The 14,927-nt window shown below is 41.9% G+C and overlaps 1 protein-coding gene across 4 annotated transcripts in view; it reads right to left on the bottom strand.

The window, feature by feature from the left end:
• Nucleotides 1-14,927, bottom strand: part of HOOK3 (hook microtubule tethering protein 3) — a 133,311-nt gene that overhangs the window by 97,075 nt on the left and 21,309 nt on the right. For all 4 annotated transcript variants that reach the window (XM_034966029.3, XM_034966031.3, XM_055116525.2 and 1 more), the window contains exons 3-4: nucleotides 7,340-7,412; nucleotides 2,774-2,824 (exon numbers count right to left, since the gene is read on the bottom strand). In XM_034966029.3, the coding sequence (XP_034821920.1) occupies nucleotides 2,774-2,824; nucleotides 7,340-7,412 (124 nt within the window). The remainder of the gene's footprint in view (nucleotides 1-2,773; nucleotides 2,825-7,339; nucleotides 7,413-14,927) is intronic.

Here is a 14,927-nt window from a genome sequence, read left to right as displayed (position 1 = left end):
ACAAAGAAATATATAATATAAATCACAGTAGGCAGTAAGAAGGAAAAGAACCTTGGGCTATGAGAATAAATGGGGAAACTGATACTGAATCATATAGGTATGGGCTCACTAAACGGCAGTGTAGGCTCAAATTAGGCAAACTCCAACCACACGTACTGATTTTAGTTTTACTCATGCTCCAACTCTTTCTCCTAATCATGTAGTAATGAATATAATTAGGTTTCTAAAAGGGCATAAGTTCCAAAGACACCACATCATTTTCAGAGACTGGATTTCTTCTTCCTCTCAGGCACGCTCAGGCTAGGGGATGCTATGTGGGGCTACAGGTAACACCAGTAGGCCTAGGACCCAAAAATGTCAGGGGGCTGGGTGAGGGGGAGGAAAAAAAGAAAAATTACAAGAGGGGAAGAGAAAGAGGTGCATATGAGCCTTGGCTTCTCATGTATGAGACGAGGATAATGGCTCGGATTTCCTCTGGGTGGCTTCCACTGAGTGAGACCTGGCTCAGGATGACACTCCTGAAACAGCATCACTATCTTCAATGCCATACATTTTCTATTCTTTTTTATTGTAATACTTTATTAAAAACTATTTTTTTTTATGTAATAGGCATGATGCTCAGAACAAAACCAATCACCTCTTCTAAGCCCAAAAGATCTAGTAAATATAAGTACTTCTGGTCGAAGGAAAAAAACATTTTGTCAACGTGTCTAATACCAACCCTATGTTCGCATTCATATGTATCTTAAATATGTTTTTCTTGGAAATTAATATTTATTTGACATGATTAGGAAACTCTGAGTGCCTGCAGTGTAATAGCACTGTCCTGACGGCTGGGATGTACCAATGACTACATGAGGTCTGGCTCCAACCTCATTTCATGGCTCTAAGAATATAATGGGGTGGCCAGGCACAGTGGCTCAGGCACTTTGGGAGGCCAAGGTTGGTGGATCACAAGGTCAGGAGTTTGAGACCAGCCTGGCCAATATGGTGAAACCCTGTCTCTACCAAAAATACAAAAATTAGCTGGACGTGGTGGTACGCGCCTGTAGTCCCAGCTTCTCGGGAAGCTGAGACAGGAGAATGGCGTGAACCCAGGAGGCGGAGGTTGCAGTGAGCCGAGATCGTGCTACTGCACTCTACCCTGGGCGACACAGCAAGAATCTGTCAAAAAAGAAAGGACGGGATGGGAAGAGGGAAGAGGGAAGGGAAGGGAAGGCGCGGTGGCTCATGCCTGTAATCCCAGCACTCTGGGAGGCCGAGGCGGGCAGATCACGAGGTCAGGAGATCGAGACCATCCTGGCTAACACAGTGAAACCCCATCTCTACTAAAAATACAAAAAAATTAGCCGGGCATGGTGGCGGGCACCTGTAGTCCCAGCTACTTGGGAGGCTGAGGCAGGAGAATGGCATGAACCCGGGAGGCAGAGCTTGCAGTGAGCTGAGATTGCGCCACTGCACTCCACACTGGGTGACAGAGCGAGACTCTGTCTCAAAAAAAAAAAAAAAAAAAAAAAAGGGAAGAGAAGAATATAATGGGGTGGGACAACCAAATAAACCAACAAATAAGGAGACTGCTGATATGGCTAGGATTAAAGGGAATAAACAATAAACAGGGTGATGTGACTGAATAATGGGGCTGAGGGGTGAATGTGGCCCTGGCTGAGACAGCACATGCTCAGAGAAAGTCTCTGTAAGGAGGTAACAGAAAGTTCAAAAAAGCAAGAGCAAGAAATGCCAGGAGCTGAGGGAAGAACACTGCATACAGCAACAGCAGTGGGGCAAAGGCTAAGGAAGAAAAGGACTTAGCAGATTTCAGGCACAGAAGCAGAGAATGTGGCTCCAGTGCCTTAGGTGCGGGAAAAGTAGTTAGGAAGTCGTTCATGGTAAGAATGTGGATATGATTCTCAATGCAAGGGGAAACCACAGAGGACTTTAAGGAGGAGACTGATGTGATCACCTTTAAATTTTTAAAAATAATGCAACAGTAAAATCAGGGTCACCAGCGAGACTACTTTAGTAATCTAAGCAACAGTGAATGATGGCTTGGCATAGTTGGTGGCCGCACAGATGGAGAAAGATCTATTTTGAAGGTGTGACTAATGGGTCTTACAGATGATATTAGAAGAAAGAAGGACTGTAGGAGGCTTTCTAGGTTCTGGGCTTGAGTAATAGGGTGAATGGTAGGGGTCACTTACTGAGATGGGGAAGATCAGTGCTACGGGTATAAACATGGGTACTAAATGCAGGTAAGCTTGTAGGAAAACACAGTAGGGAAATAACTAGGGTATGGTGTTGTGTCCATTTGGCATCTTTGATCACAAAATTTAAACTAAAACTAGTTATTTCCACTGCCTGATTTCTTCCCCAGCAATGTCTGACTGTTCTGATGCCGACTCAGAGGACAAACTGAGTTCATCTAGAGGTGGGGGGTTTGCCAAGGAATAAAATGAAAGTAGACAATGGTGCATGAATTCTAAAACTATCTTCACAAGTAAAGGAAAAAAAGACAGAATTAATAGATGACATAAAGTAAAATTTGACATTAATTATAAATCATCTACAAACTACCTATAATACAGTGAAAAGGATCATCCATCTATTAACTGACTGACAGATGGTTGGTTGAACCATCATCCTATTATAGAAACTATAAAATGAACGACAAACTGATTATTAATTTTGAAAGCAATTTTTCCTTAACTTGAAACTATTATAAAATTAAACTATCCTATAGTAACACTTCTAAGCAGAATGAGAAAAAAGTCTTTACCTCATGATTATAATCCAAGATTCCTTTTAAAATTTTCTTTAAATTGCTTATCTGTTTAAAGAGAGAGAAAACAACTGGGTAAAAGGCAAGACAGATCAAAACATAATTTAACATAAAAAATTTCTGAGCCAACCAATCACTGCAGTTAATCATAAAGTAAATATTAACAAATAAAATTCAAAAGCATATTTGAATTATCATCATCATCATCAAAAAGTACTATTATATAATCCAAGAGATTTATAAAACAAATTATGTCTCCAATTATGTAGAATTTTCAATGTTATGACCACACTGAAAACAACTGGAGGGTAACTGAATGAGACTTAATAATAAGATTAAATTATTTAGGTTGTCTGTGGGTAAAGTAAAAATATGCCATCCTTAATGAAGACTTGAGTTCAGAGCTATTCTCCCTAGAAAAGTCAAACTGCATCTATATAGAAATTAAGTTCTAAAGAGAGTATTAGGCAAAAATTATAGTAAAATAATCTTTAAAATAACCCATGAAGTATAATGTCTCTAAATTCTTCCCCTACCAGAAAAAAAAACTATTGTTTCTTCAGTCAAACATCAAAGTAAATATTTATGAGCCATAATGTTAGGTGAAGAATGGGCAGAATCACCTGCCCTGTTTATTGTAAACTATAATTTTTTTCTTTCTGTTTGACCCAACTCATACAGTTTTGTTAGGTTAAATGGGTATGTGATATAGTTCTATTGATTATTTTATTGATCTAGCTGTCCCTGGGTGGTGTCTGTAGTTGAAACATCCTAGAAAAGAAGCTAGTAGGGACTGAGGCTTTCAAATAAGAGCCTGAATCACAGCAATGTGATCCAGTACTTAATTAAAGGCATATTTATTTGTAAGGAAGAAAATGAACTGAAAACTTGCTTATTTATCTTTACAGGTCTCATAAAATTAACATGCTTAAACATCTACAAAAATTTGTAGATATGGAAAATGCATATAATATGCTTTCTTTCATTCTAGGATGTTCATTTTCCCGTATTTTTAATATTTGAAATTAGATGCCTTGAAAATCAACTACCATTCATTTAAAATGGTAGTTTTTAAATCACATCACAAAAAGCTATATCTTATCTTTATTTATGTATTTATTTTTTTGAGACAGAGTCTCCCTCTGTTGCCCAGGCAGGCTGGAGTGCAATGGCGCAATCTTGGCTCACTGCAACCTCTGCCTCCCAGGTTCAAGCAATTCTCGTGCCTCAGCTTTCTGAGTAGCTGGGATTACAGGCGCCTGCCACCACACCTGGCTAATTTTTGTATTTTTAGTAGAGATGGGGTTTCACCATGTTGGCCAGGCTGGTCTCGAACTTCTGACCTCAGGTGATTCGCCCACCTTGGCCTCCCAAAATGTTGAGATTACAGGCATGAGCCACTGTGCCCGGTAGTATATCTTGTCTTTAATCAATGGCATCATAAAACTGAAGCAAAGCATAAAATATAGAGAATAAGAAGTTCAGTCCTGAATATTAAGACTATGATAAACTTTTCTACCCATCTCCATATACTACCACTGCCTTACTCATGACACTGGAGACAGTATATGTGTATCTATCTGTGTGCCTGCTGGGAGGAGATATACAACTCCCTCTGATCAAGCCAGTAAGCAGACACAAAATGATCAGTAGCATTATTTGAAACATCATAAATTGTTTTAAACATGCTGTAACATTAAAAAATAATCTTTTTTTTTTTTGAGACTGAGTCTTGCTCTGTCGCCCAGGCTGGAGTACAGTGGCGCAATCTCGGCTCACTGCAACCTCCGCCTCCTGGGTTCAAGCAATTCTCATGCCTCAGCCTCCCAGGTAGCTGGAATTACAGGCGCCCGGCACCACACCTGACTAATTTTGTTTTTCTTTTCTTTTTTTCTGAGACAGAGTTTTGCTCTGTCACCAGGCTGGAGTGCAGTGGCGCCATCTTGGCTCACTGCAACCTCCACCTCCCAGGTTCAAGTGATTCTCTTGCCTCAGCCTCCCGAGTAGCTGGGACTATAGGCGCGCAACACCATGTCCAGCTAATTTTTGTATTTTTAGTACAATGGGGTTCCACCATGTTGGCCAGGATGGTCTCGATCTCTTGACCTGTGATCCACCCACCTCACCCTCCCAAAGTGCTGGGATTACAGGCATGACCCATCATGCCGGGCCTAATTTTTGTATTTTTACTAGAAACGGGGATTCACCATGTTGGCCAGGCTGGTCTCGAACTCCTGACGGCAAGTGATCCACCCGCCTTGACCTCCCAAAGTGCTGGGATTACAGGCGTAAGCCACCACGCCTGGCCTGCCAGGTTGAGGCAGGAGGATGGCTTGAGCCCAGGAGTTCGAGACCGGACTGAGCATATAGCATGACCTCATCCCTACAAAAATTTAAAACATTAGCCTGGTGTGTTGGCCTGCATCTGTAGTCCCAGCTATTTGAAAGGCTGAGGTAGGAGGATTGGTTGAGCTCAGGAGGTGGAGGTTGCAGTGAGCTGAGACTGTGCCACTATACTCTATCCTGGGTGACAGAGTGAGACCTTGTCTCAAAAAAAAGTAAATAAAAATAAATAAATTGCCTGTCCTTGAAAGACTGTTTAGAAATTAAAACAGGGCCGGTCGGGCACAGTGGCTCACGCCTGTAAACCCAGCATTTTGGGAGGCCAAGGCGGGCAGATCACCTGAGGTTAGGAGTTCAAGACCAGCCTAGCCAACATGACGAAACCATCTCTACTGAAAAATACAAAAATTAGCCAGGCATCATGGCGTGCGCCTATAATCCCAGCTACTCGGGAGACTGAGGCAGGAGAATCTTTTGAACTCGGGAGGCGGAGGTTGCAGCAAGCCGAGAATGCACCACTGCACTACAGCCTGGGTGACAAGGTGAGACTCTGTCTCAAAAAAAAAAAAAACCGAAAACAAAAACAAAAACAAAAAAAAAAACCAGTGCCATTAAACGGTTTTCATTCACTAGCTTAGTAAAAAGAAGGAATTAGATTTTGGCAAACCCAATACTTAAGCAACAAATAAATACTTTTCTTATCAAACATGTTTCTTGGGGAAAATACAAAGACAACTCAAACTGAACATGTCTTAAGTTCAGGGGCCTCGCATGGTTAAATCATTTGTATGTCTGAGTCTTTGCCAGTCTGTATCAAAAAGAAATGGTCGCAGGTTTCTCCACACTGCCAGAAATGACAATTACTGGGTCATAACAATCAATTTAATATTAACAAAATCACAGAGATGGAGAACAAATTAGGGGTTGCACGGGATTAGGGGTGGTGTGGATGTGGTTATAGAAGCAGCACAGGAAGCTGTGTGGTGACGGAATAGTTCTGGGTCTTTCAGTCTGGTGGTAGTTACACAAAGCTACACCATGAGACAGAGCTACACAGAACTGCACACACTAACATAGAGTGCAAGTAACCTTGGTGAAATTTGAATAAAATATGGACTGTACCAATGCAAGTTCCCTAGTTTTGACATTGTATTATAGTTACGCAAGATGTTACCACTGGAGAAACTGGGTAAAAGGTACACATAACCTCTTAGTACACATTTTTTGCAACTCCTTGTGAATCTGTAACTATTTCAAAATATAGGCCGGGCTTGATGGCTGATGCTCCCAAAGTAATTCCAGCACTTTGGGAGGCCAAGGTGGGCGGATCACCTGAGATCAGGAGTTTGAGACCAGCCTGGTCAACAGGGTGAAACCCCGTCTCTACAAAAATGCAAAAATTAGCTGGGTGTGGTGGCGGATGCCTGCAATCCTAAGCTCCTTGGAAGGCTAAGGCAGGAGAATCACTTGAACCAGGGAGGCAAAGGTTGCAGTGAGCGAAGATTGCACCACTGCTTTCCAGCCTGGGGGACAGAGAAGACTCCATCTCAAAAAACAAAAAACAAAATATAAAGTTAAAAAAATAATTTGGTGGATTACGCAAACATTTTTAAAAATAAAATGAAAACATCACTGCCTAATGTAAGGATAAAAACCTGTTCAGCTATATACACACACACATTTAGGTGGGAAATTGGTTGCAACATAAACTTTTTTTCTTATTGTAAGTTTTGGTTAAAGAAACTTGTAAAATACTTAAAGGTTACTAGGAAGGAAATGAAAATGTTTCATTCTCTGAGTGTTTACAATATAGTTAATAATGATCAATGTTATCTCATTATAACTACCACGTGCACTATTCTAAGTACTTGGCATAATATTAACTCATTTCTGTGAGGTAGAAGCTATATTAATCCTCATTTTACAAATGGGGAAACCAAGGCAAAGGAAGGTCACAACACTTCCCCATAGACAGTAAATGGCAGAGCTATGATGTGGACACAGGCACACTGGCTCCATGCCCTTGGTTGCTATGCGTTACTGACTCATGTTATGCCTAGGTGTACAACTCCAGGTGAGTTCAATCTTCAATTCTACATTATTTCATTACAGGCTACCTAAGCTTCTAAAGCTCACTGGACACATCAGACAAAAAAAAAATCAACAGATATTATACACATACAAATATTCAAAGATTTAACAGATGGAAAAATAAAATACCTTTAGCCTCCAATTATCTCCTACTTCAGTTTTGATTCTGTTTAGCCAATTTTCATCAAAATATGCAGGATCTCTGCAAAATAAGAAAAAGCTTACATATTAAAATCATGTAGCTATCAAGCTAAACAAAGAAAATTGAATCTCATCCCATATCATCACTTAACTGCAACATAAAAATGTATTTGACACATATCAGCCACGAAATAACTTTCGTGTTACTAACAGTCAAGTTGGCCAGGTATGGTGGCTCATCCTGTAATCCCAGCACTTTGGGAGGCTGAGGTGGGCAGATCACTTGAGGTCAGGAGTTCAAGACCACACCTGGCCAATATGGTGAAACCTTGTCTCTACTAGAATTACAAAAATTAGCCGGGTGTGGTGGGACATGCCTGTAATGCCAGCTACTGAGGAGGCTGAGGTGGGAGAATCCCTTGAACCCGGGAGGCAGAGGTTGCAGCAAGCCAAGATTACACCACTGCACTCCAGCCTGGGCAACAGAGTGAGACCCTGTCTCAAAACAAACAAACAAAAAACCGAACAAAAACAACAACAACAAAAAAACAGTCAAGAATCTACCATAATTGCAGATTTTCTAGAAGTCAACTTGACTGTTAACACATAATCAATGACACAGTTTTTGAGTTTTTTTTTTTTTTTTGAGACAGAGTCTCGCTCCGTCACTCAGGCAGGCTGGAGTGCAATGGTGTGATCTCGGCTCACTGCAACCTCTACCTCCCAGGTTTAAGCGATTCTCCCGCCTCAGCCTCCCAAGTAGCTAGGATTATAGGCCCACACCACCACACCTGGATAATTTTTCTATTTTTAGTAGAGACGTGGTTTCACCATGTTGGCCAGGCCGGTCTTCAACTCCTGACCTCAGGTGATTCGTCCACCTCGGCCTCCCAAAGTGCTGGGATTACAGGCGTGAGCCATCACCCCTGGCCAGTGACACAGTCTTTAAACTGATAAATATATAAAGAAAGTTAAAATAACTTTTTCAGTTAATATTTCAATGAACTCCACCACCTAATACTTCAAAGGTCACCAATAACATCACTAAATTCTGATTTCTTCAAATAATATATACCGAGAATCTATTTTCTCAGATGTAGTACTAGGCTTTGGACACATCTGAACACCATTGCTGTTTACAAAAGACTTAAAATTTAAGATAAAACACTGGTGTGGACAAACATATTGAAACAAGGATAGAATCTGAATATCCTTTATATTTTCCTAGAAAAATTTTCTATGGGAAAATTTCCCATATTTCTAATAAACACTAGGAAGGAAGGAAGGGAGGGAGGGAGGGAGGGAAGGAGGGAGGGAGGACAAAACTTTTCAAACCCAGCATGAGCCCCATTTTACAGGTTTTGAAATTGATCCTCTGAAAATTAAATTACATATCTAAGGCCACACACAGAACACCTAAGTTTGTCCTGCTTGAGCAATTGCTAAGTCCAAAAATCTTTCCATAACACCACAACTGCCTCTATTCACCTCAAAAAAAAAAAAAACAGACTGACAATGAGACTGAAAGGTTAAGAAAAAAATGTATGTTTCAACTTTTACTGTAACTCATACTGATAAATACACAATCAGTATTAAATTTTACTCAAATTAGCTTAAAATGAAGCAACATGATATTCAGAATTTTTACCTATTCTGAAAAAAGAAAAATGTATTTATTTAGGTAGTAAGTATATTTTTTTAAAGTTACAACTAAGTTACCTCTATAGAAATCTGTTATGATTATTTTTGAAGCCTGTATCATATCATTGGATAACATATTTTCATTATCTATTTACTTTTAAAAACAGCTTTATTGAGAAATAACTCACACAACACAATTTACCCATTTACAGTACACAATGCATTTTAGTATAGCCAGAGTGGTACAACTATCACCACAATCTAGTCTCAGAGCACTTCCATCTTTCCAAAAAGAAACCCTATCTCCATTAGCCATCACTCCTGTTTCCTCTTCTCTCCAGCCCCTGAAAACCAGTAATCTATTTTCTGTCTCTATGAATTTGTCTATCCTGGACATTTCACAGAAATAAAATCATACACTATGTGGTCTTTTGTGTCTGGCTTCTTTCAATTAGCATGTTTTTTAAGGTTTATCCATACTGCAGCATGTATCAGTGCTTCATTCCTTTTTGTGGCTAAATAATATTCCATTTATAGATATATCACATTTTGTTTATTCATTTAGTAGCTGATGTAACTTGGGCTATTTCCACTTTGGGGCCATTATGAATAATGATGCCTTGAACACTGCTGTACTAGTTTCTGTGTGGACATTTGTTTCATTTGGGTATATGCCTAGGGGTGAAACTGATGGGTCATGTGAGGCAAGGCCAAACTCTTCCAAAGCAGCTATATTTTGCATCCTCACCAGCAATGTATGTTCTCTACAGCCTTGCCAACACTCGTTATTATCTGTCTTTTTAGTTATAGCCCTCCTAGTGGATGTGAAGTGGTGTCTCACCATGGTTTTGATTTGCATTTCCCTAATGGCTAATGATGCTGAGCATCTTCACATGTGCTTATTGGCCATTGTATATCCTCTCTGGGAAAAAAGCCTATTCAAATTATTTGCACTTTGAAAAACTGTGTTGTCTTTTTTATTGAATTGTAAGAGTTTTGGTATTTTGTTTTAATATTCAGGATACCAGCCTCTTAACAGACATATGATGTGTGAATATTTTCTCCCATTTTGTAGGCTGGTTTTCCACTTTCTTCCCTTCTTTTTTTTTTTTTTTTTTTGAGACAGAGTCTCACTCTGTTGCCCAGGCTGGGGTGCAGTGACACAATCTCAGCTCACTGCAACCAATTCTCCTGCCTCAGCCTCCCAAGTAGCTGGGCTTACAGGCGTGCACCACCATGCCCAGCTAATTTTTGTATTTTTTAGTAGAGACAGGGTTTCACCATGTTGGCCAGGCTGGTCTTGAACTCCTGACCTCAAGTGATCCGCCCACCTCAGCCTCCCAAAGTGCTGGGATTAGAGGCTTGAGCCACTATGCCCGGCCATGTTTTTCCACTTTCTTGATGGCATATTTTGCAAACAAAGTTTTTAATTTTTTTTTTAAGAGACAGGTTCCCACTCTGTTGCCCAGGCTGGAGTGAACTGGCATGATCACAGTTCACTATAACCTTGTACTTGTATTCCTGGGCTCAAGCCATCTTCCCACCTCAGCCTCCAGAGTAGCTAGTGCTAAGACACATCACAGTGCCTGGATAAAATTTTTTTCTTTCTTTTTTTTTTTTTGGTAGAGATGGAGTCTCACCATGTTGCTCATGCTGGTCTCAAACTCCTGGCCTCAAGTGATTCTCCTGCCTTGGCCTCCCAAAGTGCTGAGATTACAGGCATGAGCCACCATACCAGGTCAAAGGTTTTAAATTTTGATGAGGTTCAATTTATCTATCTTGAACTTTCTGTGTCATATCTAAGAAGCTCCTGCCTAATCGAGAGTCATGAAGATTTATTGGTATATTTTCTTTTAAAAGTTTTATATAACTTAGCTCTTATATTTAGGTCTATAATCAATTTTTGCATGGTGTAAGAAAGGGAGATAACTTCATTGTTTAGCACGTGGATAATCATACTTACCTATTTTTGTTTTAAGCTACTTTAGTTGAGGTTCTTTCGTGTTATTAAGAGAAACCAATTTGAGCAAACTTCTGCAAAAAAGGCAACTTACTGTAAGATCACTGATGTTATGGTACTTAAGATAGCTGGGCCTCACCAAGTACTGGACAATACTCTCTGACTTTCATCTTTGTTTCTTTCTATCCATCTACACCATTTTCTCTCCATACACCAGCCTTTTCCTATTCCTCCATAAACAACACTAAAAATGGCTGCAGGTATGTTCCAAGCCTGTATCACTTCAGTCCAAGCAATTTGTTTAAAGACCAGCTGTCATTTGGTCCCAATTCTAAATCCCCAGGAAAACCTCAATGATCCAAAGAGTCTCTTTTTCATTCCTGGTCCAATTATAGGTAGCCAAAAGGATGGGGGCTGCAAGGAGGACACACAGAACTTTAGGGACCACGCTGGTCAGGAGAGAACTGAGTTCTGAGGTTCTCTGACTTCTCAAAGAAACAGACAACCCCCAAAAGTGTTCTCTTTGCTTAAAACTTAGAAAAATAGATAATCAAAAGAAAAACAACTGAAGTGATTTCTACTAAAACATTAAAGAGTTACAAAAATCAATTCAGAAGTCAAAAAATATTCAATATTATTTTTGATCCTTAACCTAAAAAGCTATCACTTAAAAAGCACAATCATTAGCAATCAAGTATTGCTTTCCAACTAAAAAAGACTCACACATGAATCTGGTGCCCTGCAGCTGATGACTATCCAAAGCCAAAGAAAGGCATGAACCCACCAGAACCTACCACCCAAGAGGCAAGTCAGTTTCATTCAGCTGAAAGATTTAGTGTTTCTCTCACCAGAAAGTCCCTTGCTTTAAAAAAAAAAAAAAAAATCTTTAAAATGTCCAAGAAATTATATACTCCAAGATCTCCAAGGTTATAAAATACTTCATGTGCAATTTAGAGTAATACACCTTATGAATAAAAGAACTCAGAGAAGTTCAAATACAATGTTTCACATCAGGCATCATGATACAGCCTGCTTATTCCTTAAAAGATTACCAAATCAAAACCTAAGGATCATGTCTGAGTTCAGAAGGGAAGACAACAAAATCAGCTGCTACTATCATATACACCATGTATGACACCAGTAACATCTGTATTATATCAGCAACATACCAGGCATTGAACCAGGCACTGCGCATTCACAAAAGCACTGCAGGGAAGGTAGGTATTATTATCCTTATGTTATAGTTAAGGAACATCAGACTCAGAAATTAAGTAATTTTCCCAAGCTCAATCAGACAGTTAACTGTCAAAGTTGATAGTATAATCATTTTTGTTAAAACAGATCAGGAGAGTTCAACACATAACCAGTTCTAGCAAAACACTAAGGTCCTGTGGCTAATTATCCCCTTCATGCTCTGTAAACTAGGTCACAAGTAGAAAAAGACCAGCGTCATTCATGACCTTCTTGTTCATGAAGGGCAGGCATTTCCTCTTACTCACTGCTATCCTTCCCAATCCCCCGTGGCTGGTACATAGCAGCTTCTCAGTAAATTTGCTTAAAGGGACAGCACTTAGTAAGTTTCCAATCTACTACTTAGGCAAAATATACTAAGAATAGTAGTCTTTAGACTTCTCATATTCAGTATTACTTTCCCTGGTAAACTTTGAAGCCATATACGCAGGCATTTAACCGTAGCTTCCATTGCCATAAGTACTTTACAATTTCAGTAATGTTTTCTAAAGACCCCTTAATTAATGGTCGCAGGCTCGAATAAAACAATATAAAGGTAACTTTCTCAAAACTAGTAAGAGATGACAGTTCTGCATAGATATGTAAATAACAAGTGGTAATCTTACTGGAGAAGCTCTTCATGAGTAAGATGCTATTATTAGCTGCTCGCTATGTCCTAACTCCTGCTAAGAGAAAATATACAAAATCATTTCCTTAATTTGCCAGTAACACATTTACTTGTTTATAACTTTTGTACCACTCACAGCTTAAGCTAAAGGAAAAGCCCACTAATTTTAATTCTTAGAATAATTCCAGAAGTATATTGTCTTATGTCAAATGCCTTCACAGAAAAAAAAAAAAAAAACCCTCTCCCTCTTCCCTTTTTGTACGGTCTCCCTCTGATGCCGAGCCAAGGCTGGACTGTACTGCTGCCATCTCGACTCACTGCAACCTCCCTGCCTGATTCTCCTGCCTCAGCCTGCCGAGTGCCTGGGATTGCAGGCGCGCACCACCACGCCTGACTGGTTTTCGTATTTTTTGGTGGAGACAGGGTTTCGCCGTGTTGGCCGGGCTGGTCTCCAGCTCCTGACCGCGAGTGATCTGCCAGCCTCGGCCTCCCGAGGTGCCGGGGTTGCAGACGGAGTCTCGCTCACTCAGTGCTCAATGTTGCCCAGGCTGGAGTGCAGTGGCGTAATCTCGGCTGGCTACAACCTCCACCTCCCAGCCGCCTGCCTTGGCCTCCCAAAGTGCCGAGATTGCAGCCTCTGCCCGGCCGCCACCCCGTCTAGGAAGTGAGGAGCATCTCTGCCTGGCTGCCCATCGTCTGGGATGTGAGGAGCCCCTCTGCCCGGCCGCCCAGTCTGGGAAGTGAGGAGCGCCTCTTCCCAGCCGTCATCCCGTCTAGGAAGTGAGGAGCGTCTCTGCCCAGCCGCCCATCGTCTGGGATGTGGGGAGCGCCTCTGCCCCGCCACCCCATCTGAGATGTGAAGAGCGCCTCTGCCCTGCCGTGACCCCGTCTGGGATCTGAGGAGTGTCTCTGACCCGCCGCCACCCCGTCTGGGAGGTGAGGAGCGTCTCTGACTGGCCGCCCTGTCTGAGAAGTGAGGAGCCCCTCCGACCGGCAGCTGCCCCGTCTGTGAAGTGAGGAGCCCCTCCGCCCAGCAGCCACCCGTCTGTGAAGTGAGGAGCCCCTCTGCCCGGCAGCCGCCCCGTCTGTGAAGTGAGGAGCCCCTCCGCCCAGCAGCCGCCCCGTCTGGGAAGTGAGGAGCGTCTCCACCCGGCAGCCGCCCCGTCCGGGTGGTGGGGGGCAGCCCCCGCCCGGCCAGCCGCCCCGTCCGGGAGGTGGGGGGCAGCACCCGCCCGGCCAGCCACCCCATCCGGGAGGTGGGGGGCGCCTCTGCCCAACCGCCCCGTCTGTGAAGTGAGGAGCCCCTCTGCCCGGCCGCCACCCCGCCTGGGAGGTATACCCAACAGCTCATTGAGAACGGGCCATGATGACGATGGCGGTTTTGTCGAATAGAAAAGGGGGAAATGTGGGGAAAAGAAAGAGAGATCAGATTGTTACTGTGTCTGTGTAGAAGTAGACATAGGAGACTCCATTTTGTTCTGTACTAAGAAAAATTCTTCCGCCTTGGGATGCTGTTAATCTATAACCTTACCCCCAACCCCTTGCTCTCTGAAACATGTGCTGTGTTCACTAAGGGTTAAATGGATCAAGGGCGGTGCAAGATGTGCTTTGTTAAACAGATGCTTGAAGGCAGCATACTCGTTAAGAGTCATCACCACTCCCTAATCTCAAGTACCCAGGGACACAAACACTGCGGAAGGCGGCAGGGCCCTCTGCCTAGGAAAACCAGAGACCTTTGTTCACATGTTTATCTGCTGACCTTCCCTCCACTATTGTCCTATGACCCTGCCAAATCCCCCTCTCCGAGAAACACCCAAGAATGATCAATAAATACTAAAAAAATTTTTTTAAAATGTTAAAAAAAAACAACACCTAAATTTTATTGCTACTGCTAGAATTATTGAAGCAATGTAATTTTTTCTTTGTTTTTTTTTGAGAGAGAGAATGTCTCACTTTGTTGCCCAGGCTGGAGTGCAATGGTGCGATCTCAGCTCACTGCAACCTCCGCCTCCTGGGTTCAAGTGATCCTCCCACCTCAGCCTCCCTAGTAGCTGGGACTACAATCATCCACCACCAGGCCAGGCTAATTTTTGCATTTTTAGTAGAGACAGGGTTTC

Source organism: Pan paniscus, chromosome 7 (genome assembly GCF_029289425.2).
Source record: "Pan paniscus chromosome 7, NHGRI_mPanPan1-v2.0_pri, whole genome shotgun sequence".
NCBI classification, from domain to species: Eukaryota; Metazoa; Chordata; class Mammalia; order Primates; family Hominidae; genus Pan; species Pan paniscus.
Note: the sequence above shows the minus strand (reverse complement) of the source record. Positions and strands in the feature narration are given on the sequence as shown.